The 24,148-nt window shown below is 47.8% G+C and overlaps 1 protein-coding gene across 1 annotated transcript; it reads left to right on the top strand.

The window, feature by feature from the left end:
* Window positions 1-681: 681 nt before the first annotated feature.
* Window positions 682-19,832, top strand: NMNAT2 (nicotinamide nucleotide adenylyltransferase 2; the record flags this gene model as incomplete). Its single annotated transcript, XM_079535170.1, has 11 exons — window positions 682-766; window positions 14,344-14,432; window positions 14,909-14,976; window positions 15,313-15,391; window positions 15,874-16,000; window positions 16,607-16,687; window positions 16,778-16,822; window positions 17,515-17,591; window positions 18,837-18,938; window positions 19,510-19,577; window positions 19,730-19,832. The coding sequence occupies 11 exons, from the start codon at window positions 682-684 to the stop codon at window positions 19,830-19,832; spliced, it is 924 nt and encodes a 307-aa protein (XP_079391296.1).
* Window positions 19,833-24,148: the final 4,316 nt, after the last annotated feature.

The following is a 24,148-nucleotide window of genomic DNA, read 5'->3' as shown; positions in this document are numbered from 1 at the left end:
TGGGTGGAAGCAAATAACTCCAACAACTCCCTGCTGGGAGAAAAGGCTTTGTTTGGGAAATGGGGAGAAGCAGCAACTAAAGGCAGCCTGAAGGCAACTGCCCACAGCTCTGTCTTGAGGAACACAAATGAGAAATGAAAACAGTCGGACTCGTGTTAGTTTACCTTGCAGTAAAGACTGTTTTTTGGCCCATCTATGGAAATTTCACTTCCTTCAGCTGGTGAAAGGGAGGTGCTTGGTGCCCGCCAGGGTGTTTTCTCCTTGGAGCCCTAGAGAAGGGTGGGGATCTCCAGGGCCTTTGAGCAGGACCACGGAGGCACTCCGCGTGGCTGCACCCAAACACCGAGTTTGTGCGGGTGAATGCAGGGGTGCCTGCCCACTGCCCCCATTCCTCGGGCAGCTGATGCAACGCATGTCCACTTGTATCCCCGTGTTACCTGTGCGTGGGCAAGCCAGCTTGCACCCTCGCGTGTCCCCGTGCCGGCGGCGGGCTCTGTGTACCCCGGGCTGCCCGCGCCAGCCCCAGGCGGGGGCGGGGGGAGGTCTCGGCTCCATCCCCGCTCCCGCAGCCACGGCCCCGCCTTCTCTCCCGCCCCGGCCCCGCTCCCTCCCTCCTTCCCTCCCGCCGCCGCAGCCGCACCGAGACACAAAAAGCGGCTGGGGCTGGGCCGGGCCGGGACCATGACGGAGACCACCAAGACCCACGTTATCCTGCTGTCCTGCGGCACCTTCAATCCCATCACCAAGGGCCACATCCAGATGTTCGGTGAGTCCCGCCGGGACAGCGGTAGGGGGTCGGGGAGGGGCTGGGGATTTCCCCGGGGGTCCAGAGGAGCTCCGACGGAGGCATCGGGGGCAGCACGTCTCACCAGGCCGCCTCCGGCGCCCCCTGGCCGGGTGCTGTCCGCGCTCGGTGGTGCTGAAGGCGCCGCGGGCGGGGGCGGCGGCACCGCAGGGCCGGGGCGGCTCCGGGGGCGCAGCGGCCGCGCGCTGTCCGCGGCGGGTGGTTCTGGAAGAGCGGCGGCACATCGGGGCGGGGGGCTCGGGGCCGGGCCGGCCGAGCGCTGTCCGAGGAGGATGAGGTGGTGGCGCGGTGCTGGCAATCAACCCGGCGGCCACCGCGGAAAACGGCCCCACGGTGGGGAGATGAGGCGAGGAGACCGATTTCTGTATCGTGGGAGAAAGGATGAAATCCAGGCTTGGGTTGTATTTGCGTTTCACGTAAGCTGCGAGAGTTCTCTGCTTTCATTCCCCTTGAAGTGCTCTGCCCCCACAAAACCCCCGGGTTCGGTTCTGGCAAGGACTCTTGTCTGTGTTTATAAGCTGCCGCTCATCCATAGGGTCTGCAAGTCTGCGGTCTCTGCAGCACTTTTATTTCCTCCCTGGCTGAGGAGGGAGGGACTGGGCCAAGCAGCTAAAGCCAGGTTTGCTGGAAGTGAAGAAAATCACAGGCAGTTAATTGAAATATTAGACTATCCAGCTTTTCAGCTGATAATGAGTCAAAGTAATTGGAAACCTTCATGTGAGATGATTGATATTACTGAGCATCCACGAGATCCAAATGATGGAGATGCTAAAACCACTGCTACAGCCTGTTCAGGCAAGACAGGAGGGAGGGAGGGAAAGAGGGAGAGAAGGAGGAAGGGCAGTCTCTGTGAAAGGCAGTCTGATATGACATAAATACTGACCACTCAGATAAAGCTTGAAATGCCTTGAGATCCATCTACAAGCAGCAACTTACCTGGAGAAGGGGGTCCTGTTACTGTGAAGTGTCCACTACCAACCACCAAATGAAATGGGAGCAGAAAGATCGTCTCCTTTAACATACCTTTCTGTAGTACAGAGAAAGGAGACATCCTTGATGTCTGATGAGGGAGCAGATGCCGACGATCTCTTGATGGTGCTGGGGAAGCATCCCTAGGGTTTCTATAAGCTGTACATAGATTTCTAAGAAGAAAAATAATTGAAATCAGCTTGGGGTATTTCTGCGTCAGGCTTTGTTTTTACAGATCGTAATGAGATGGTCAGCAGCCTAGAAAATAGTAGCTTTCTAGATGGAAAAGATCACGCTGTAATTTCATTTTGTAAGTGCAAGCAGACTGTGTTACTGGACAATAATACAATGAAAACTTCAAAAAAAAATATATTCCCTAATCTAAAAACAATTGCAAACAAAAAGGAAGAAGAGGAACTATCTTAAAATCAAGACATAATTAAATGAAATTATAGAGATTCGGTTCAATAGAAGTAACTATTGTTAAAACAGATTTTGAAATACACATTATTTTGTCTTAGATGACACTGTGATTAGGAAAAGTAATACTAAAAATATCAATGTGACCCATATTCACTGGACTAAATACTAGTAAAACACTTATTTTAGAAAATAACAATCAGTGAAATAACAGCACACAGTAGATATTTTCAGCTTCCCAATGATTTTATTTTTTATTTTTTATTTTTTGACACAGTATTTTTCATATCTTTATCAGTCTCTCATAATAAAATATATAACCTCTTCAGGTTCAGGTAAAAAGTGGCAGTGATCACAAACAGGATATAATTGGAATTAATGAAGATCAGGTTGTGCTGCCTGACTTGGGTTGTTTGATAGGAAGGTCTTGCTCAAACAGCGAGGTCAAATGCAAAGTCATGTGGCCAGTAAGGAGGAATGTACATCGAATATAAACAATAGGCAAACAAACGTCTTGTGCCAAACAGTGATGTTGTCAAGAACTGAGGAACGATTGTACACAGCCCACTGAATATAAACGGCGTGGTGCTGTAAATAAAGCAACAAATGCAATCCTGGTGCATGCAAGCAGAGAAATATCAAGCACAGGAAGATAGGTAGTATTATTTTTACGTACTGCATTAGCAAAACCCTTCCTGGAATAACAGTAACAAGAATTGCATTAGCTCCGGAAACAGGCTTTATGGTGAGAGTTGAGAGAGGCTCCATCTAGATCTACAAAAGCCGTTAAGGAGCGACGAGATCATGGCCTGTGAGTGTCTGCATGGGGGAGGGACGTGTGACGGAAGGAGGCTGCTTTACTTAGCAGAGGAAGGTGAGGAGGTGCTGGAACAAGTTGGGGTACTGCACAACTTCAAACTAGAAAATTGGTGTGTGCTTTTGAGCAAAGCTAATCAACAAGTAAGAAAAGGTATTCTGTCTGGAGGCTTATAAACAAGTTTCAGAAATCTTTCAGGAAGACATGGCTTCATGTGGAATTTTTGTTCTGTGTGTCCTGGAGAGATCTTGGCCTATAAAGTTCTGAGATGCCTGAATTGGGGTATATGAGTCATCTACATGGAATCTGACTTTTAAATCCCTATTCATTCTTGTTTGAGGACCCCCATGCTCCCATGTCTAAAAGAAGAATCACATGAGGGCAAGGGAATACTGACCAAAACTTGTGCTACTTTCTTAGCTCTGTGCTGTGAGAGCCTAGAAAAACAGTACTCCATCCTGTAAATATTGTATTTCCAGCAGCTGAATTTGTGCAAAATGATTGTCTTTATTGTCAGACAAATATTTGGGTTTGATGAGGCAGTTAGGATCATTTGCTTAATTTAAAGAGATGCAATTTATCTTTTTAAGTCGTGGCACTTGTTATGCTTAGAGGATATATAAGACTTGCACTGATGTGTTGTAACAGACGTACCACTGTATGCTCAGTTCTCAGTTCGGATCCTGACGTGTTTTATTCAGGCTGAAGCCCAGCCTGATTTTTGCCCGAGTAAGAGACATGTTAATTATTTGAAAGCACTTTCTGATGGGGAAAACATTTCTCCATTGTTATTTTTTTCCACCTGATGTGAATTTCAGACTCAGTATCCGCCCTTATGTTTGAGTTCCCAGGAAGCTGGGATTTTGTTACAACCTCAGACCTGAAGCAGCAGCTCATGACTGATCCCTTGCATCTGTGTGGAATAGAACTTACCTCAACAGGGCTCCATCTGTACTCTGCCAGTTCCACAGCTGGCTCAGTGGGACTCATAAAATGAGTCTGATTCATGTCTCTGTCTATAAAACAAATATGCTGATTGAAATAATTAATAAAATATAAATATAGCATATAATAAAAAAGGAGGTGAGATATTGCGCTGTACATCCATCCATATTAAAGGGCTGTGACAACACCCACATAGCCCCGAAAACACTCTGAGTTATTTGTGGTATCAACTGTGCTTTGAGATGTACGTATGCTCTGAGTCACAATTTTGAGTTGTGTGTTCTGTATTTATGTGGCAATGAGAAACTCAGCCTAGGATGCTAGGGGAAGGAAAGGCAGGAGGAAAGAGGGCAGAATCTCGTGTTAAGTCTCATAGCACTAACATCTTACGAGATGTAACACAGTCATTGGTTGGCTTCAGCCTGAGATGGAAATCCATCTCATTTATACTCTAGAGATGCACGGAGAAGGAAAGCAGGTCCCAAACTTAAACAAATACTCTTTAATTTCCCTCTAGCACCAGACACTGAGCTCTGGATATGTGCTTAGTCCTCTTCCCTTGTAGCAGGCTGAGTTGCCCCATGGCAGACCCACCCTGGCCTCACTGCAAGTTTTCCTGCTACTATGCAAGCAAGGCCACCCAAAGGACAAAAGCCAACGGGCCAATGTCAAAAGCAAAATTCAATCCTTATGGTGCTGTAAATACACTGAAGCCTGTGCTGGCACCCCTCCAGATGACAAATGTCTGCTTGCTCTGATGAATAAATCACTTCACCCTGCCCCAGCACAGGGAACTCAAACTCCATGGATTCCTCCTCCAGAGCATGAAACCATTGGGCAAGGTAGAAAGCATATTTTAAATAAATTAAAACAAACAAAACAACAAGAACAGAATACAATTCACTTTGAAGGCAATCTTGGGTCTATGCTGGGATTAAAGGTGTCCCTCTGCAAGGTCAAATGCTCCAGGACCAGCATGGGTCACTCTAAGTATTTCAGCTCTGGAGAGAAAAAAAAAAAAGCTGAAAGCAAAAGCTTTTGTTGGGCGAGCTTCTCGATAGTACTCTGTGGGAAAGGTCTTGGCCTGTTCTATGAATGCATGAAGTTCAGCAGGTTTCTGATTATTTCTGCAGATTGAAACATCAGGGCCTTGGGAGGGGGAACAAATATCAGATCAGACAAAGTGCCATGTTTTGATATTGATTTTTTTTCTGCCCCTTTCTTTAAATATAGAACAAAGAGTTTCTCTACAAACACAATAATTTCCCATTTTGGCACATTTGACATTTGCTTTGTCTCTATAAAGTTCCTAATCTCCACACGAACTGTCCACTCACAGGCAGCCTTCCAGCTTCCAGAAAATGACTTTTCACAACAAATTCAGTTTTACTGATATGTTTCTATGCCACTCAATCCACAGTCCGTTTCAACTTCAGAGTTTGGCCACCTATCCAACTCGACTCTTTCTGACATGCCCACTCCTCCATCACCATTTCCTCCTCTGCTCATCAAGCTTTGATTAGCAGAGCATTCCTTCACCTCTCTGCCCTGCCAAAGGGTGGTTTTAAGGCCTGGCACTCATGAGATCCAGCTGTCTGGAGGCTGAAGGATTCAGAGGCAGCACAGTGGGCAAACCCCAGAGAATGGACCATGGTGATGTTATTTCATTGTCTCGCATTCATCTGATTTTATTCACTTTTTTTTTGTTGTTGTTTTTTGCATAATCAATCATTGATAATGAATAGGTGATTTTAATCAGATCTGTCATGTCTGTCTGTATCCAGACTATCATCTCTTGCAGACTGCTTTATTGACTCCTGCGTTGCCTCAGCCCTGTGGATGCAACTTGTGCCCTGTTGTTCAGATGTGGTCTTCTTACAGGGGCTCTCAGCACCCTACATGCTTTACACCCGTTTTGTCAGCTCGATCCCTTTCACACAGTGCCAACTCCTGGACACATGCAGAAAAACAAAGCTGATGCATTGGGTGAATCTAAAGATCTAACATTCAGTAAATATCCACTATTCTCCCTTCCCTACTCTCTTTGTTGAATTTTTCCTATATCCTGCATTGCATCTGTTATTGAGGAGAGTTCCTATGCCGATCAGTAGACAGGTAAAGAATACTTCTGATAAAAAACAGTGAAAGAGGACTCAGCCATCAAAAGTAAAACTCTCAATTGCATTGCTTCTTAAGAGAATTTGAGCAATGAAAAATCCCAGTGGGCTGTTCCTTGTTTATTCCTTGCTATTTCAAAGGCGCAGTGCTGAGCTCTGCTGCATTATGTAAACAGGCTTTGGAGATAAAGGAGCCAATCTGGGTAAGGAAAGTGTGAGGAAGAGGCAGGAGCTGGGGTTTTTGTTGTTCTTGTGTTGTTTCAATGGCTTGAATTTCAAGAATCACATTTTCTTACTTGTTGAGACAACCAAAGTGCAAAGCAGTTTAACGAGGCTTTTGCTGCCTGAAACAGGGCTGGGAGAGATGTGAGTGGAGGGACAGCTTGTCCTGTCCCCTCTTCCTTAAATTATATATCTCCAGATGGGCAGAAGCAAAATTCCCCATCTAGCAAAAGCCCATACAGGGTCTTGAAAGGCTTTGTTTCTGCGGTCTGATACACGAGCAAGGAGCAGAGGCTGCCTCGTACTTCCATTTCACCTCTGCTCCAAGATCTGAATGTGCAATTAGCTCCGGCGATCAATGAGGTCGCTGGTGGGACTCCCTGCAGGACATTGCAGCTGACAATGGGACTCGGGACAGCTTTGCTCCCCCCTGCATTGGCGTGGTGTTGTTGGACTCTGGAGAGCAGAAGGATCAGCCAAGCAAGAGCAAATATAGTTTATAGTCTTCTGGGTGAGATATTGGATGTCGTAGCAGGGAAAATTCTATTTGTCCATGCTCCCATCTCAGCTTCCTTTACATTGATTTGGGACGGGCTCTGCAACAGTGTGGAGGAACACCCACTGACCCCTTGACCTCTCAGGCATCTCGTTTCATCCTCCTGACCCGCAGAGGGGAGGAGCTTTGCTCAGCACCTGACTAAACTCCATCAGTAACCACTCAAGGATTCTTCTGAAATATTTATAAGCCCTTAAATATTTAGCAGTATTTATTACGGTCGATGAGGCACTGTGTTGTCTCTAAAACAATGCCACCTCCTGAAATGGGCCACACACCTCCTGCCTCAACCAGACTCAAGCAAACGCAGAAATCCACTCCTACAACCTTATTCAAACAAGAACCAGGGCCTGTACTTCCATTTCAAAACCGATGTGCTCACTAGCAAGAGGCTCACACCTCTACATGCCCTCCTGTGTTACTTTTGGGCAATGCCCACGAGATGCTGAGTACATCGATCAACTGCACCCCAACAGTGGCACCCACATCTCCCATGGGACCTTGGGCATGTCACTTAATCTCTGCCAGGAGGTGGTCCTAGGAAAGCAAAGCCAGCCTAAGAGGTGGATGAAGCCAAGGCATCTATAGATTTGGAGGAGAACACATTCTCTCTGGCTTTTATAACCTCTGAATCAAAGCATTTCCCCAGTGCCACCATCACTCATCCAAACAGGGCTGGATTTTTGGGGTACTGTGCATGGAGAAAGCTCAGCAAAGACTGTGTCAATAAAGAGCTCACTCTGGTGGGAGGTGAAATGGGAAAAGCCTTGGGGCCGGGGTGGAAGGAGACGAGCTCCTGTGGACTGTGGGAACACTGGAAGGAGCAGCTTTGCTTCCAGCTTCCTTTGTGCAAGGACATGTCTAATGTGCTTTGCACAAGGTAGGGGTTCTCAAAAGCTATCTTAGACCTAACCCCAGGTCATGGGGGTGTCCATCCCTGCTCCCTGCAGTGGACCAGCACCTCTCCGAGGACAAGCAGCAAAGCACCACCCCAACATCCACTGACGTCCTGATAGAAGCAGAGCAGAACCTTTTCCATGACAGAACAGTGAAAATATTTCTTGCGTGCCCTTTGATGCTCAGCTTGTCCTACTTGACTGTATCTGTGGTCCCACAGCAATAAAAGTTGTGCCCAAAGCGAGCTATTGGGTGTAGCTGGAACACGCTCTCCTCTGTTTACCAAAGAGTTTATTTTGGTTACTGATATTTAGGCTCTAATTGAAGTGGAGATACAGCCATGCAGTACAAGCTTGGGGCTAGATTCATGCTGGAAATTGATAGAGCTCTGCCAGCATTTGCCCCAAGACAGTCTCCCAAGGGAGTCAGGCAGCAAGAAAAGTAGCCATCAGTGGTGGCACTCATCCCCTGCTTCAGGCAAATAATTTGATGGCTTTTGTGGCTAAACAAGACTGCTGTATCCCTGCAGCACCTCTTTTTCTTCCTTCCTGCTTGGGAGGGCACAGTACTGCACTGTTCCCTGCTCCAGCTCAGTGGGCTCAAGGCATTTTTTCTCAAATGCTCATCTGTAATCATTTTGGCACATTTATCTCTAAATGATGAGAAAACTCTGTGCTGGAAGAGAGAAAAGGGCTCACCGCCTTTCTCCTGCAGCAAGTCAGACCAGCCACTGCTGGACTTCTTACCTCACCATCACCAAGACCTCAAGACACCCTGGGAGCAGCTGTGGGTATCAAACATCAGGTGAATATGGTTGGCAGGACATGGCTGCCTGTGCTTCAGGTGAGATCCAGCAAGGCTTTGAGCACATTCACCTCGTCCTTTGCCAGGAAGTTCTCTGCCACCAAGTTCTCTGGGCAAAAAATGGTATCATGTCTCATTACAGAATCACACAGAATTGCAAACGGTTGGAGTCAGAAGAGACCTTTGGGTCCATCTGGTCCCATCCTGCTCCAGCAGATCCCCCCAGAAGTGTGCCCAGGGCCATGTTTTGGACATCTCCATGGAGGAAGCCCCATAGCTTGTATGGATACCTGTCTCAAAGGTCATTACAACTGGTGACAGTGACAGCATCATGCTTACCACATGCCAGATGAAAAAGTGGACCCAGCGCCTGCCCAGAGAAGCTGGTTGCAGCTTCAACATGAGCTCCCCATAATGGCCCTCTGTATTCAGCACACAAAGCTGATGGGGAATTCCTGCTTCCATCTGTTCCTTACCTCCATTGCAGGATATGTCAGCATTTTGGAAAAAGCATTTTGACGTGGGTTGCTTTGCCATGTATTAGACTCTTCCTGCAGAACATATTCTCAGACTCCACACACTGGAGTTTTTGTCCCCAGTTACTGTATGCCTATTTGCACACATCCTGTTGCAATATTCTTGTCCTGAGAAAAGAGAACAAAAAACAGGATGTCTTTGATTTTAATTTGAATCTGAGTTATACCAGATAGGCTGTTCTTTTACAGCATCATCTGGGGGACCCAGATAGACTGGAACTGGACTGCTCCCTGCCATTGGGCCTCATGCTCTGCCATTTCTAGGCCAGATTGCTGTGAACTGACTCAGCCTTCACCCTTTTCCTTTTCTTCTCTGTCTCTCTCTCTTTGTTTTAAGCCTCTAATTTCACTTTTCTTTCCCAAAGCCAGGAATGATGAGCAGATGGTGTTGGAGTGGGTTCCCTTGTTGTCCCTCAGGCAGCTGGGCACTGGTGGGGCATCTAGCTGGGCTCACAGGCTTTAAAAGCTCAGCCTCCAGCTCTGTTCTCAAGGCATTTGCTGGCCATTTCTTTTTTTGTGCCGACAAAAAGCCATTAAAAGAAAAGAGCAGCAACAACTGAAGCCATTTAGCATGAGGGTCCCTTCCAATTTTCTTATTTCTGTGATGCCTAGATGCGGCTATGGACTAACAGGGCGGGGGGTGAAGTGTAACAGAGCAATTAGCTTGGAGATGAAAATCATTAAGCATTATGGGGCTTAATGGGATATTTCTTCCCCCTCCTCCTGCTTCTTTGGAAAGGGAAGCTCTCCTTGGAGGGCAGCCAGGGCTTGTTTCTGTAGCAGAAGCGTCATCCTGGCCCTCAGGGACTAGCTGCAGCTCCTGGGGTGTACCAAAAGCCAGGGCAGAGGAGCCAGGCTCTGTGATGAGGATGAGGACAGCTTTGAGGGGTCTGAGCCCCTCTGGCAGCAGCTCAGAGACAGAGGGACAGTGGCTTTGTCCCACACATCAGCTTCAATAACTATCCCAGCTTGCTGCCATGGTAATTTTGGTCATTTTTTCAGCATTTTTAAAGGCCCAAATGTATGCAGCCACAAACACACCCCCGATTTGGCAATCAGAGTCATATACATATTTATATACATCACTCAATTAGGCTGAGAATAATTTCTGGCACCTTGCCTGACAGGATTTAGAAGGGTAAAGCATCATGCTTGTGTATCTGGGTCACTCACCCTGCAGGAGGAGGTACTTTGGCCAGGGGGCCAGCACCTGTGGGTTTGCAGCAATGTCCCCATAGCATCCCATGGGCTGCATCTCCTCCTCTGCAAAAAATGAATAAACAAACAGTTGTAAAGAAAAAGGAGAAAAAGGAACTCCTGGGGGTGCGTGTGAATCAGATACAAAGGCATTTGAATTCACACCTTGAAAAATGATGTGCAAGGAATACTTCATTGCATTCACAGCAGTTTAGGTGTTGGAGGAGCACCAATGGAGCAGAAGTGTTACGATTAAATATGCTCAGCTAGAATCACCAAAAAGAAACATCTCTTAAATAAGCAGTGATTTCCTAGCAGGGAAGCTGGATTTTTAAATTATTTTTATGCGATCTGGACAAAACAGTTATTTATTGTTTTCGTAGAATCCTGAGATCACTTCTGCCTCACCATCATTTTGCAGAACTTTGGCAGTGCCAAAAACACACAAAATGCTTCCACAGCAGAAGGGAGGAAGGTTGGGCTGGGGACATTTCAGCCCAGCCCACTTCTCCAACGCCAGCCCAATGTAAGCAAAGCTGTTGGTTTGGAAACATTGCCACCAGGCTGAGCACAAAGGCAACAGTCCAGAAAACCAAAGGAACTGGGACTCAGATCCTGAGTCTCTTTACACTAACACACAAGGTTAACTATTGACTCTAACGAAAAGGATAATCCTCAACAGTAAATAAAAATTGGTAACCCTAAACCTTAACCCAGAAGTGTAACTCTTAAACCTATTGCAAATTGGTAAGCAGCATCCCTTAACCCTGACACCAAATGGTAACCCTTCACCCTAATCCTAAAGGATAATCCTTGACCCTTAATCCTAACCCAAAAGGGTAACCCTTGACCCTAGCACAAATAGCTAGCCCTAAACCCTAACCCTAACCCAAAATAATAACCCTCAGCACTAACCAAAAAAGGGAAACAAGTAATCCTTAACCATAACAAAAAGATATTTTTTCCCAGGCAAAAATCTTTGAACAAGTAGAGAGATAAGGCTAGGATATGCACAAACAGCTGACCATAAGGAATACAGATGGAAAGAGGAATGCAACACTACTGAGTTGTTTTTAGCACCACCATGGCACAAAGGAGTCTTCAACCTGGTCTCCAAAAGCAGAATATTTTACATTAAAATTACTAGAGGTTCTATTTAAAAAAGCTCTGAGTGTGGAATGGCCTGGGGTTTGGAGAAAGCATTGCAACAGCAGAGCAACCCTAAATGTTCAAAGCAATGTCCCACCAAATCCAGCATCCCATTTCCAACCCCCCAAATCCAGAAAATAACACTTGGGTTGGCACAGAGTGACTCAGCTTAACCCCACATAATGCGCAGCACTGCTACCTTTGGGCTGGAAGACCACTCCATGGCGGGAGGCGTCATCTCCTCTTAGAAAATCTAAAGTAATTTTGTCTTGCCTTGTGCAGAAGATGATACTCAGGGCTGGATAAGCTTATGTGTTTGGACAGGCGTGGCTACAGCTGCCTGTAGCTTTCCCTATCTATGTACTGAAGAGTAATTCAGCCAAAGAAAATCAAATCGGCTAAAAAACACAAAGCTTTAATGCAGTCTTGTGATTATAGCACCCATGTATCGAGATGCTGCAAGCACCAATTCTGCAATTTTATAGCACCCTAAAGCCACCTGTCCCAGGTCCCCATCATTATCCTGGCCTTTACGTTCTGTCTGCTGGTATTTGTGTTCTGCACCCTGATATTCATCTTCTATCTCATACTCCCGATATGTGCGTGCAACTGCTGGATTTGGCCACCAAAAACTCAAGGCCAACTAAGAGCACTGGTCACCTTTACAGCCAGGAAGCAGAGATAACATATGAACTGTTTTGTTGTCCTCAAAGTAAATGTTAAAGATGCTGTACACGAATGGGAAGGCTTGGAGGTGACAGATCATTGACTTCAATCTTCTCTAGGCAAGGAAAAATCAAGCCAGAGCAAAGCAGGGATAATGAGAGGATGTGTTAATTTAAAAATCAATAACATTTTTTTGTTAGTGAATTTCTTTTTTTTTTTTTAATCACAAGATGTTTATTCTCTGATGTCTTTTTTCAAAGATCTCTAAGAGGTACCAGGACACAGCTCCTGTGAAAGAAAGGTCACGTTCAGAAAAAAAAAAGAATAAAAGAAGACTTTTTTCCCCTTTCTGATCAATTAAAATTAACTGTGAAGGTAGTGATGGGAAGGCAATTAACTTCACTAGCAGCACACAAAGAGCACCCAAGAGGGACAAGCTGCCACTCTTCCCCTGTGATTCCTTTTATGCTTTTGGGGGACTGGTTCAGCGTTTCTGGAAGTCCTCAGCAGGCACAAGGGGCTCTCAAGCTTCTGCATAGGCTGTTTTTATGTACATGATTTATACCATGCATAGCAATAATTATGCAGTAGCACTGACCTAGTATAGCTGCAAATAAAAGGATGGGAGTGTGCCCCCAGGAACAGTAACCTTCAACCTCAGGAATGCCCTTTGGTCCTTGCTGTTTCCATCAGTACCATGGGTGCTCACCTCAACATGCACAAAAGGGAACAACCTCCCAAAAATCTCATCCAGTACCTTTACTCCTCTAAAACACCCTGTCCAACCCATTTTCTCCCCCTTGGTGACCCAATACCACAGGGTTGAGCTGGGTCAGTGAGAGCCACTGATGGAGGAAGATGCTCCACATGGATCCCAATAGGCAGAGGAATACCCAGCAAAGATGGGAAAAAGAGAAAAGGATTCAAACCAAACTGCTGGTGTTAACACCTTCAAGCTCGGGATCCCAAAGGCAGGCAGGACAGTTTTAGGTATGTCTAATTCAGGCATTCATGATTTGCTCCTTGCTCCACCAAACAAATTGAATTATTTAACCCCCTTTTTATTTCTCTGGATGCTAACATGCACGGAGAACAACTGGGAGTAAACCCAGAGAGAGGATTTAGGGTGAGTCTAGGAGGTGCATTAAGGCTAACAGATGTCTCACAGGATGTCCCAGGGACCTAGGGCTGCTCAGAGCTCAGGAAACAAAAGTCCACAGTAATCATAGTGCCATTCTTGACTTGCAAGTGCCCCACAGCTGTTTCTGTGAACAATAGTCCTTTTTATGCATGTCAAAACTTGAGGGAACACAATAATTTTGCCCAAGCAGTTCTACGTGGGTTATTGTTTGCACAATGAAAGCAAAGAAAAGTGGCTTTAGATAGAGACACAGGTACATGAGCACACCTGGGGGTGCTATTTGTCCCAAAGGAAGTATCTGTCTGCATCCTGGCTTCATGCATCACCTCCTGAGTTCAGCTGGGTTCCTCTGGATCTGCCAAAAGAGCCCAGGACGTGCCCCCCTTCTCCATAAATCCTTTCCACAGTATTTTTGGGTCTTCAGGAAGGTCAGTGCTCAGCATCGCTACCAGCCCCTTTCAGGGATGACTGAACAATCCCTGCTCCAATTTCCTCCCTTCCTGCTGCACACTGTGCCCTTTCCTGCTCACTCCAGCTCACACAACAAAAGCAACCCCAAAACACAAATGGCCTCCCTCCTCATCTCCAGTCCCATATCAGCCTCTAGGGCTGACACCCTTGCAGATGTTTCTCTATCTTGTCCCAGAGCACTGAGGGTTGTTCCGCTGAAATCTAGACTAAAACAGAACACTTTTCCCTGTGCTGCTGTCATCCATTCCCATCCAGCATTTTGGATGAGCAGCACACATGTCCACACTCCACTGTCACATCTCAGCCATGCAGGCTGGCCAGTCTTATTTGCTTTCAAAATGTTCCTCCAGCTCTCCTGCTGCATCCAAGCCATGCAGAAGGCAAGAAAAGCCAATGAGGAGGATGAGGATGAACATGATAGAGCCCTTAGGATTCTCTATTTTTGGGGGGTGGTGAAAAATACCAGATTCACAATTGGCAGCTGAGGGTTCAGCTTTTAGGGCAAGGCAGGTGATGGCCATATGAAGCTGGAGGTGAAACCCTCAAACAGCATTTGGCAAAGCCATAAAGCCAGTTCTGTGGGGCTTGATGGAATGGATTAATGCACTGATCCCCTCTTGCTCTCCTCTAGAGAGAGCCCGTGATTATCTGCACAAGACTGGACGGTTCATCGTCATCGGTGGCATTGTCTCACCTGTGCATGATTCCTATGGGAAGACGGTGAGTTGTTCCTGTTACCTCTTCTTTGTATGTGCAATGTCAAGCATTGAGAAGCCACAAGAAAGCCTCCAAGAAGATGGTGAGGGATAAAACCAGCAGTCTTCAGACAAAACTTACAGCGAGAGCCTGCAACCAGATAAAACCAGAAAGAGAAATGCTACCATCCAAAATGATGGGGGTCATTTTTTGGGGTTGTGTTGGTTAAATGATTTTAAAGCCAGTTCTTATTATAATACAAATGAGTTTTATTCTGAAGAGGAAAAAAATCTAAAATAAGAAAGGAGATTTTGCTCCTCTCTTGTGAGATGCAGAAATTTCAACAGGAAAGCCACCCCTGGGCCTGGATCCACCATACCCCAGGTAACCATACTGAGACCTTCAGCTTTGAAAGGCAGGAATACTTCTTATCCAGAAACAAGGAACTCAGATAATCTTTATGCACTGCCTCCTTTTAATCCTCAGTTTCACTGTTCCAGGGCCTGGTGTCCAGCCGGCACCGCCTGACCATGTGCCAGCTGGCTGTGCAATCTTCCGACTGGATCCGGTGAGTGACAAAGACCACTGCAGGGAGGGGGTGCTGGGGCTACACAGCAGCAATCCCTGGTCCATGAAAGCCCACATGTGAGCTGGAACCAGTAATACCATCAGGAAGATCACACTACACGCAGATATATCCGAGCCCAGGGGATCAGGAGTTAAGAGTATGGAGGAATCTGGGCATGAGCACACGTTCAGGTTCTCTCCCACTCCAGGACAGGGAATGGAGGGATGAAGCTACTAGAGAGAGCTGGGTGGAAGGTTTGGAGGAAGGAGGTGGTGTGGTGAGGACATAAAGGCAGCGGCCACCAATTAATGCTGCTGCCTCACTGTGCTCCTGCAGGGTGGACCCCTGGGAGTGCTACCAGGACACCTGGCAGACCACCTGCAGCGTGCTGGAGCACCACCGTGACCTGATGAAGGTGAGTCCCGCTGCATCTCGTGACCTGGTCCTGCACCAGAATCAGGCTGCACCATCCTCTGCCTGGATAGGCTCCGGAGCCCAGAGGTGTACATCAATGCCTAGAACATGGCTGGGACAGATGGAGAAGATATATGTTCCTGACCTGGAGAAGTACACAAGACATTATGTCACAGTTGTTCTCTGCTCCTCTTCCCTGCCTCTGAAAGCAAACTGAGCCCCTTGGATGAACTACTTGCATTATCATCAATCAGCAGGGAACAAACAGGTTTTTTCTCTAAATGAAAGACAATAGGGTCCTACTAGCCCAAGACTAGAGATTATAAAGCAACAGGAAAGCTAAAGTGAGATGGATAGGTCTGTCACTAATGATGACCTTCATCTTCAGTGAGAGGGGATGGCTACCAGAGCAGCAAAAGTTTCAAGAATCACCTCCAGCCTTGGGGAAGCCATCTTTACCACTAAATTTCTCTCTTGCTGCAGAGGGTGACCGGCTGCATCCTCTCCAATGTCAACACTCCCTCCATTACCCCTGTGATCGGACAGCCCCAGAATGAATCTACGCAGCCTATCTACCAGAACAACAACGTGTCCAACAAGCCCACCGCAGGTAGGTGGCTCTGCGGAGGAAGGGGAGGAACTGGCCACCTGTTCCTCACACCCCATCATGAGGTACCAAACACTTGCTCAGGAATGCTTCTGAGCTCCTCCAAGTCCTCTTTCACCTCTAATGGTGGAGAAGTGTTCCCATTCCCTCTTCCCAGTTTTCTAGCTTGCTGGCACCACTGGGGTTGGGGAATAGCAGTGTGCTTGTGCTCCTTGCAGCCTAAGGATCCCCAACCTGCCTCATGACTCAGATTAATTTTTGGTTGGTCCCAAACTTAACGAAAGATTTCTATAACTCTGTGTTAAGCTGACCTGTCTCCATGCTCCTAATGAACACCAGTCTAGCTCCCTCCGCACTCCTGGCGGTGTATTTCTGTTCTTTTCTGCTCCAGCTGAAAAAAACAATCATTTTATTTTTCAGCTGACCTGGGTGAGGTCTCTCAGCAGGCTCATAGTGCCTGAGGGATATTTGGTTATATGAAGGCTGAGTCATCTGCCAGAGGAGAAGTGGGAGTTGCTGTCCCCATGCATGGGAGCATCCCATGCTCCATGAGGGCAATCAGCCATGGATGAAGCCTCTCCCTAACTTACTTTTCTTCTCTGCCTTCAGCAAAGATCCTGGGGAAGGTAGGAGAAAGCCTGAGTCGGATCTGCTGCGTTCGCCCACCCATGGAGCGCTTCACCTTTGTGGGTAGGTACAGGAGTACAGCATCACCCGCAGCCCCACCTGCCTCCCCAGCACCCCCTGCCAGGTATCAGTAACTCTATTCTTCCCTCCCAGATGAAAATGCTAACCTGGGGACAGTGATGAGATACGAGGAGATTGGTGAGTATGCAGCCCCCACCACCATCAGCACCACCAGAAATCTGGTGGCAAGTAAGGGATGCTGAACTATCACCACCCCTGGTGCCAGGCAGCATGGCCTGGGGCTGAAATGGGAGCAGCACTAAACTGCTTGACATCTCCTCTGACCACCCCTCCTTACTTGAGCAGTTCTGTAGCTTTCCTCTTTTGGGTTTCCAAACCAACAAATAAATCCTAAAAGCTCCAGTGCTTCATCATGCAGTTGCACTGCTCAGCTTTGCTGTAGAAAAATCAAGCCATGCCAAATGCTCAGTGCAGCTCCACACATATCTGCAGATCAAGACCCTGCAACAGGCCACAAAGCACTTATATGTGTCTGAAAATACAGAAATGCCTCCTGACCCCAAGGGATACCACGCATTTGGGGCACATCTAGGTGTTTCAGCAGCCCACAGCAATGCTGGAAATGACCCAGCAGTGCAGGAGAGAAGCAGAAATAGTGCACAGGATAGTTCAGGATTGGCTTTCTGTTCAGTATCATCAGGGATGCAAGGACTGTAGCCTCTTTAGCAGGATTCATTTTGGCAAAAGATGGTGTTTTGGTGAAAGAGAACACCCTTGAGCAGAGCAATGGGATGGTAAGAAAGGAGGGGGAGAGGTGTACTCAGCCCTGCTCTCTCCCATCTCTGAGCATTTCTGCTTCCTTCCTTCAGAACTGCGCATCCTCCTGCTCTGTGGTAGTGACCTGCTGGAATCCTTCTGCATCCCTGGCCTCTGGAACGAGTCTGATGTGAGTCACTGCCAGGGCCTCTTTCTTCCCTTCCCCAGGCTCCATCCCTCCTCCTCCACCATCTCCTGAGTGCTGCTCTGGTTTTCCCCCCACCCCCATCACTTGTCTCTGGTGCGCAAACAACAGGGGCTTCTGCACCCCTGGTTTACAAAAAAGCTGATGTAAGAGAAGTGTTGCCCTTATGTTAGAAATGAAAGACCCTTAAAATCATACCAGCAGCTTGCACCTAACAGAAGAAGAGTAAATAATAATAATAAAGGAAGAAAATAAGTAAAATAATAACAAAGAAGAAAAGAGAAAACTGAGAAGAAAAATGATGTCTACCCTCAGCCAGACATTGCCTGACACCATCTCACATGGGCAAGCAATATGCAGTAACGACTGTGGTGAGATTTTGAGAGCAGTCAAGACCACAACCACATGGCAAAACACATTAAAAGCAATGGAGAAGTCGCTTTTCCTCCCCCTTGCAAAGGCAGATCCAACCTGCAGATGGCAAATTATCTCTACAGAGATGGTTTAGCTCTGTATTTGGCTTTGATGTTGGTGCTTCTACAGCATCCCACTAGAATTCAGGCACAGTTCAGTGCACTGAGATGAGCCTATCTCAAACACTACTACAGATGAAAAATGCTTCAATTAACACTGGAGAAGTCACCATCCCTCCACAGCAATGGGAGCAATCTACTCCCAGTATGCAGGATGGTGCTGGGATCCATGCACCACCCCAAGAATCCTCTTCCCTTCCATCCTGAGGAGAGTTTGTCCTGGTGATCTGCTCCAGAGTACCATCTCCGAGACACTAATAAATAATAACATCAACACAAAGAAATCCAGGGATGAGGGGCTGTAAAGACAACATGCAGCAGTGCAGCTGCTGCTTCCTCCGCTCCAATCTCCAGTGAGGCAGAGTTCATGTCATCCTCAGGCAACATCTGCTGCTGTCCTTACTACCATGACAAGTTCTCCCTGAAGCCTAACTTCAACATTCATTAACAGAGTTTAACCCTGTTCCTTTTTATTTCATCCACCACAGATCACTCTGCCTGTCACCAGCATCACTCCTTAATAAATCCAAGTTTTTTCCCAAAAGCTGTCCAAAAAGAGAAAATCTGAGGTTAACCCCCATCCAGGTTTTGCCAAGTACTTGCAGGGTGCACATCTGCTCGGGGTAGGGGTTGGAAGGCTGTGGCAGATTTTGCACTGGCAGGTCGTGAAAACTCTCTTTGTGTTGATTCTATCTAGATGGAGGTGATTGTTGGGGAGTTTGGGATCGTGGTGGTGCCCCGGGATGGAGCAGACCCTGATCGGATCATGAACCACTCCTCAATACTCCGCAAGTACAAAGTAAGTGGATTCATACATAGTCAGGGAGCCAGAGAATCTTGGAATATCCTCAGTTAGAAGGGACCCAACAGGGAACACTGAGCCCAAGCCCTGTGGCTGAGAGCAGCATCCCAGCACTCCTTGAGCTCTGATAGCTCAGGGCCACACCTGGTGCCCCACGGAGCAGACCCTTTCCCTACTCCTGACCCTCCCCCCCTCCGCGCTGCTCCCACAGGCCCTGTCCCTGTCCTTCTGTCCTGCTCTGGGCTGAGCAAGCCACAGCACCTCAGCTGCTCCTCACAATCTTGCTCTCCAGACTGCATGCTGTCTTTGTTGCACTCCCTCGCTCTTTGCTACACACTTTCCATGAGATTAAACCTTCTTGAGAGCTTCGAAGTGCCCCCCAGGCTCCACCAAGGTCACACTGCACATGGGTCCTGGAGAGTTCCCCCCCTTGGTTTTGCCTCAGCTGCTAACTGGGATCACTTACGTGGCCACCAAGTAGCAGACCTCCATGGCCAATCAGACATGGGTGGGGCAAACACTGATTTTCATCCCTCCCTTCCCTCACCTCTTCTTTCTCCACCCACAGAACAACATCCTGGTGGTGAAGGACGACTCGAACCACCCCATGTCGGTCGTCAGCTCCACCAAAAGCAGGTGGGTGATGCTGAGGGTGCTCCCAGCCAACCCCTCCATTCATGGGGACACCACCGTGTTCCCAGCCCCTGCTCAGGAAGCCCAAATTCCTGGAAAGAGGCCGTCCAACTCCCCAAGTAGGCTCTGACACTCCTCTTCCCCTGCTCCCCTAGACTGGCCCTGCAGCACGGGGATGGACACGTTGTGGATTACCTTTGCCAGCCTGTCATCGACTACATCCTCAAGAGCCAGCTCTACATCAACACCTCCGGCTAAGTGCCAGAGGCCCTGCAGCAGAACAGCCCTGTCGTCCCACGTCTCTACAGCTCTCCATCACACTTTTCTCTCTCTTTCTGTGTCTCCATCTCTCTCCCCACCCCATGGCCTCTCACTCTCGGCGCCGATGCTCCATAGTGCAGCAACATCCAGGGACTGGCAGCACGGCCCCAGGGGGAATGGTTTGGTCTCTTTTTCTTATAGGAACTGTCCTCCCCATTGTATACGGGGAGGGAGGGGGGCAGAGATGTTCTCAGTGTGCTCACTGAAGGACAGCTCCATTCCCCCTCCCAGCACGTCACTGGGAAATGGTCCCCCCGGTCCGTCCTCCCAGCATGCTCAGAGCAGGAGCTTCCTCTTTGCTCAACAAATCTAAGTGAATATTTTTCTTTCTTTTTCTTTTTTTTTGTTTTTTTAAATTAAATAATTGTAGTGCAAGCTCCTTAGCTCTCTTGCCACAGTGCCCTGCTTCCCATGTAATCCTGGTGGGCAGTGGGCAGGCATAATGCAAGTGGTTCTGTGCCCCGCAGAACCTCCTCAGGCCAGTAGTAAGGACACCCCAGCCACCAAAATCCTCCACTTGGCTCTGACAGGTCATGAAGATGGTATTTCTGAAGGGGCAAGCAGTGCTGCCAAAGCATAACTTATCAGGGGAATGTCACATCTCACTTCTCCTTGTCTGCAAGTGAACTCAGCCCACTCCAAAGCCAAGGATAGATGCTATACTCCAGCCCCATGTCAGAAGAGGCAGCCTACAGCCCCTGGAAAGGGATCCGCCATTTACTACACCAAGAAGCAAGGAAGGAAGAAGAGGGGAAGAGGTGGCCTGGCGCCACTGATGAGAATTGCTCCAGGCCTGGCTCAGCTGTTTAGGGCTGGGCCCGTCCTCATCCTCAAGCCTCCAGCTCTCCAATGCTGGCTGTCAAATTCCCATTTTTCCTTTCTCTCCTTTCCTCTTCCTATCTTTGAAAAGTTAATGCATGATATATTCACCCTTCCAAACTGGCTTCAGGTACTTCATACATCCCTTGGGACAAGCCAATTTCCTGCCTTCCTGCCTGTGACAAGCCTGGCGGAAGCTGCTCAGCCAGATGCCAAAAAATAAGGCATGTAGCATGGAGCAAAAGGGAATAATTTGAGCCCTGCACAGATAAGGGTTACTTAAGCAAGCTGCTGTCCTGCTGGGTATCCCAGGTTGCAAGGATCCTGCTGGTGGCTCAGCCTCTTGAAAGCTGGCAGCCACAGGGAGGAGGGTACAAGTCTTGCTTTCCTTCACACCTTTATCCCTGCCTTTGCTCCTTCCAGCTTCACATTTCTAGAGTCTATTGCTCCTGGACATCTGCCCATTCCCTGCAGACCTGGGCTGGTGAGATTTAGGGAATTCTAGGGCACTTTGTTTATCCCCAGTAAGGGACAGTGCGGTGTCAGCACACACGGAGGCTGAGGCTACTCCAAGATATTTTGGGGAAAGAAAGAGCTAACTTTTTTTTTTTTCCTCACACCTACAAGAAGTCGTAAGTTGCTCTTTGGAAGCTTCAAAGATGAGACTTTGCACTATGGTTGGTGACCTGCTGGGCACTGCTGTCCTCCCTGTTGGAAGTGTGCCACAGCCCCCTTCAGAGAAGGCAGTTGTCACCTCCCTAACAGCAAAAACACTGGGTGAAACGTCACAGTCTGCACATACAGGGTCTTTGCAGCAAACATGCTGAATCCCTCAGATCCAGCCATGCTATTTCCAGGCAGTTGTTTACATACCTTGAGGGGTGAGGGGGCACGGAGATCCCAGACCAGGGAGGGCGGCCAGAGCATGTAGGAACACCTCCAGGGATGAGTCCCCATCCTGCTGAGCCCCAGAGCTAATGCTTCGATATGTTCTAGCTGGGCATCTCATCCACGAGCACCCAACTTACATAAGCTGATATCTAGACTCCTCTAAACCCATTGCCTCCACTGTCCCATGTATTCAGGTTTTCAACCTGTTTTTCCTCTCCACCCCAACGCAGGGGTTATTCCTGAAAACATCCTCAGACATCACCCACGTTTCTTAGCTCCAAGCTGAAGGAGAAGCAGCAGTGTTAGAAACCAGCCTCCAATACACACACACACAAAGGGATTGGAACCTCTGGGAGAGATGAAGAAGCTGAAGAGGAAGGAAGGATGGTGGCTTTGAAGAGAGGAAAAGACAATGGAATAACAAAAGAGGAGACAAAGAAGGAGTGAGGGCGGCAAGTCTGAGAGCAAGCTCAGATCCCCTTCTCCTCCCTCCCTCAGGTACACGAGATGGGACGTGCAGGAAGCCAGCTGGCTTTCCATCTCATCGTGGTTAGGATGGCATGCCTTAGAGACATAGCGTTGTGATAGGGATGATGAGTATATTCTGTCTTACTAGTCTTATCTATGCCTTCATGTATCTGCTCAGTAAAACTCACAGAACGGGGCGAGGATGGGGTGGGAGGGGGGTTTGTTACAGGTCAGTCAACGCTGGGATTAGTTTGGAAAACATCTACGGGTGGGTGTGGAAAAACTCATCCCTTGAGATCCATGCAGATGGCGGGGAGGTGAGGAAGGGGCTTTCCAGCACTGCTGGGGTGGGAGGCAGCTCCTGGGTGTGGGTCTTTGAACCTCCGATTTTAAACAGTGGGATTTGCTGAAAGAGAAATGAACTTCAAATGTCTTTTGGAAAACAAAAAAGGGGGGCGGGGGGAAGGGTTGAAGTTGCCATGCCACCAATTTCACTTTTGTGAAAGGTTTTGGAGCCTAAATTTTTTTTTCTTCTGTTGCTATATAAAGAAAATGGTCATTGACAAAAGAAAAAAAAACTTTATCAGCAAAATGTTTAAATTATGTAATAAACAAAACAAAAGGAAAAAAACCCAAGATGCTACTGGTGTCATCTTTCCCTGCTGCTGTGCCATTTCAAACCCAAACCAGCTCCAGGTGGAGTCAGCCTGAGGAGCACAAGCTGCTGGGAGAACTCATGGCCAAGCTCGCCCAAAACACGGCGCTGGAATTGAACCAGCAGGCAAGAGCTTACCAAAAGCATTCAGTATTTATTGGTCTCCTCCCTTCCAAAAACCCAACTCCTAGAGGAATAATGTCAGATCTGTAATACCTGTACTATGGCGTAGGGGAGAGAAAGAAAACGTGCCAGAGGTAAGAGCATATCTCACTTAAATACAAATATAACACAGTTACTCAGAAAACCCTCAACCATGCAACAGCACAGGCACTCCTTTACCAGAGAAGCAGTGTTAACAAGATTTGGTGTTCAGTCCTCAGAGCATTCCCCTCTGCCCAGCACCCACTCCATGCTGGTCAGAGCACTTCAGCAGGGCTGGTTTTGAGCATCAGAGCTTTGGGCTTTCTTTTTCCCCTGAAAAAGTATCAGAAGAAAGCTGGAAATGGTGTCAAACTAAAGATGGGTCCACAGGAAAGCAGTGGGTGGGTGTAGGGAGCACCGTTGTCTTCAATTCTTCCAGGAAAGATTTACAGTAGAAAAACCTCGTGCACAATGACTCACATCTAGTGTGCTTTGGGAACATCCAGCACCATATATGTAGGATGGGAGGGAATGGGCAGCACCAAACCAGAGGTGGAGAAACATTTGAGACATTTACAGTATCCTTCACCAGGTCAAATTAGGATGCTGGCACTGCAGCAAGGATGGGAATGGGCTCTGGCTCTCAGATACCAACGCTTGGCTGCAGTCCCCCACAGAAAGCTCCTGTGCCTGGGATGAGAGTCATCCCAAATGCTTGCACAGAGCAAACATGACCTTGCTCTCCCTGAGCTCTGGGATGCCCAGGAAGCTGCCAGGAACCAAAGCAACCAGTCTTGGAAGAAAAGGTTGTGTCTGTGTGTCTGTGAGAGAGAGAGGATGCTAGGGAAACCTGTGTTCGCCCAGAAAGACCTTTGATGGGAAAACCGTCCCTTCAGGGCTGGGCAAAATAAAAACCACCTGCCTGAGGAGCCTGGTGGAAAACCTGCAGCTTTATGAAAAGGGTCATCAGTGGCACCTGCTGCTGCTGAACCCCTAAACCACATCCAAAATGGCACCAGCAAATCCCAGCCCACAAGTGGGCATCTTCCTCTTGAAATTGAGGGACGGATCGTTTTGAAAATCAGAGACTCTCCAGGTCCAGTGTGATGTGAACTTCAGCTGCAGCACTCGTGAACTGCAGGCACTACCCTGAGCCTGGGAGTAAAGATAAGTCCAACAGAACCAAGCTCAGCTTCTCCTGCCAGGTTTTGTGGGAGCAGAGGGACCTGGCTCTTCTGCTGTGAACTGACATGGGCTGCAGCCTCCCATTGCTGCC

Source organism: Tetrao urogallus, assembly GCF_951394365.1.
Source record: "Tetrao urogallus genome assembly, chromosome: 5".
In the NCBI taxonomy this organism is placed as follows: domain Eukaryota; kingdom Metazoa; phylum Chordata; class Aves; order Galliformes; family Phasianidae; genus Tetrao; species Tetrao urogallus.
This window is presented reverse-complemented; position numbering and strand designations above follow the sequence as displayed.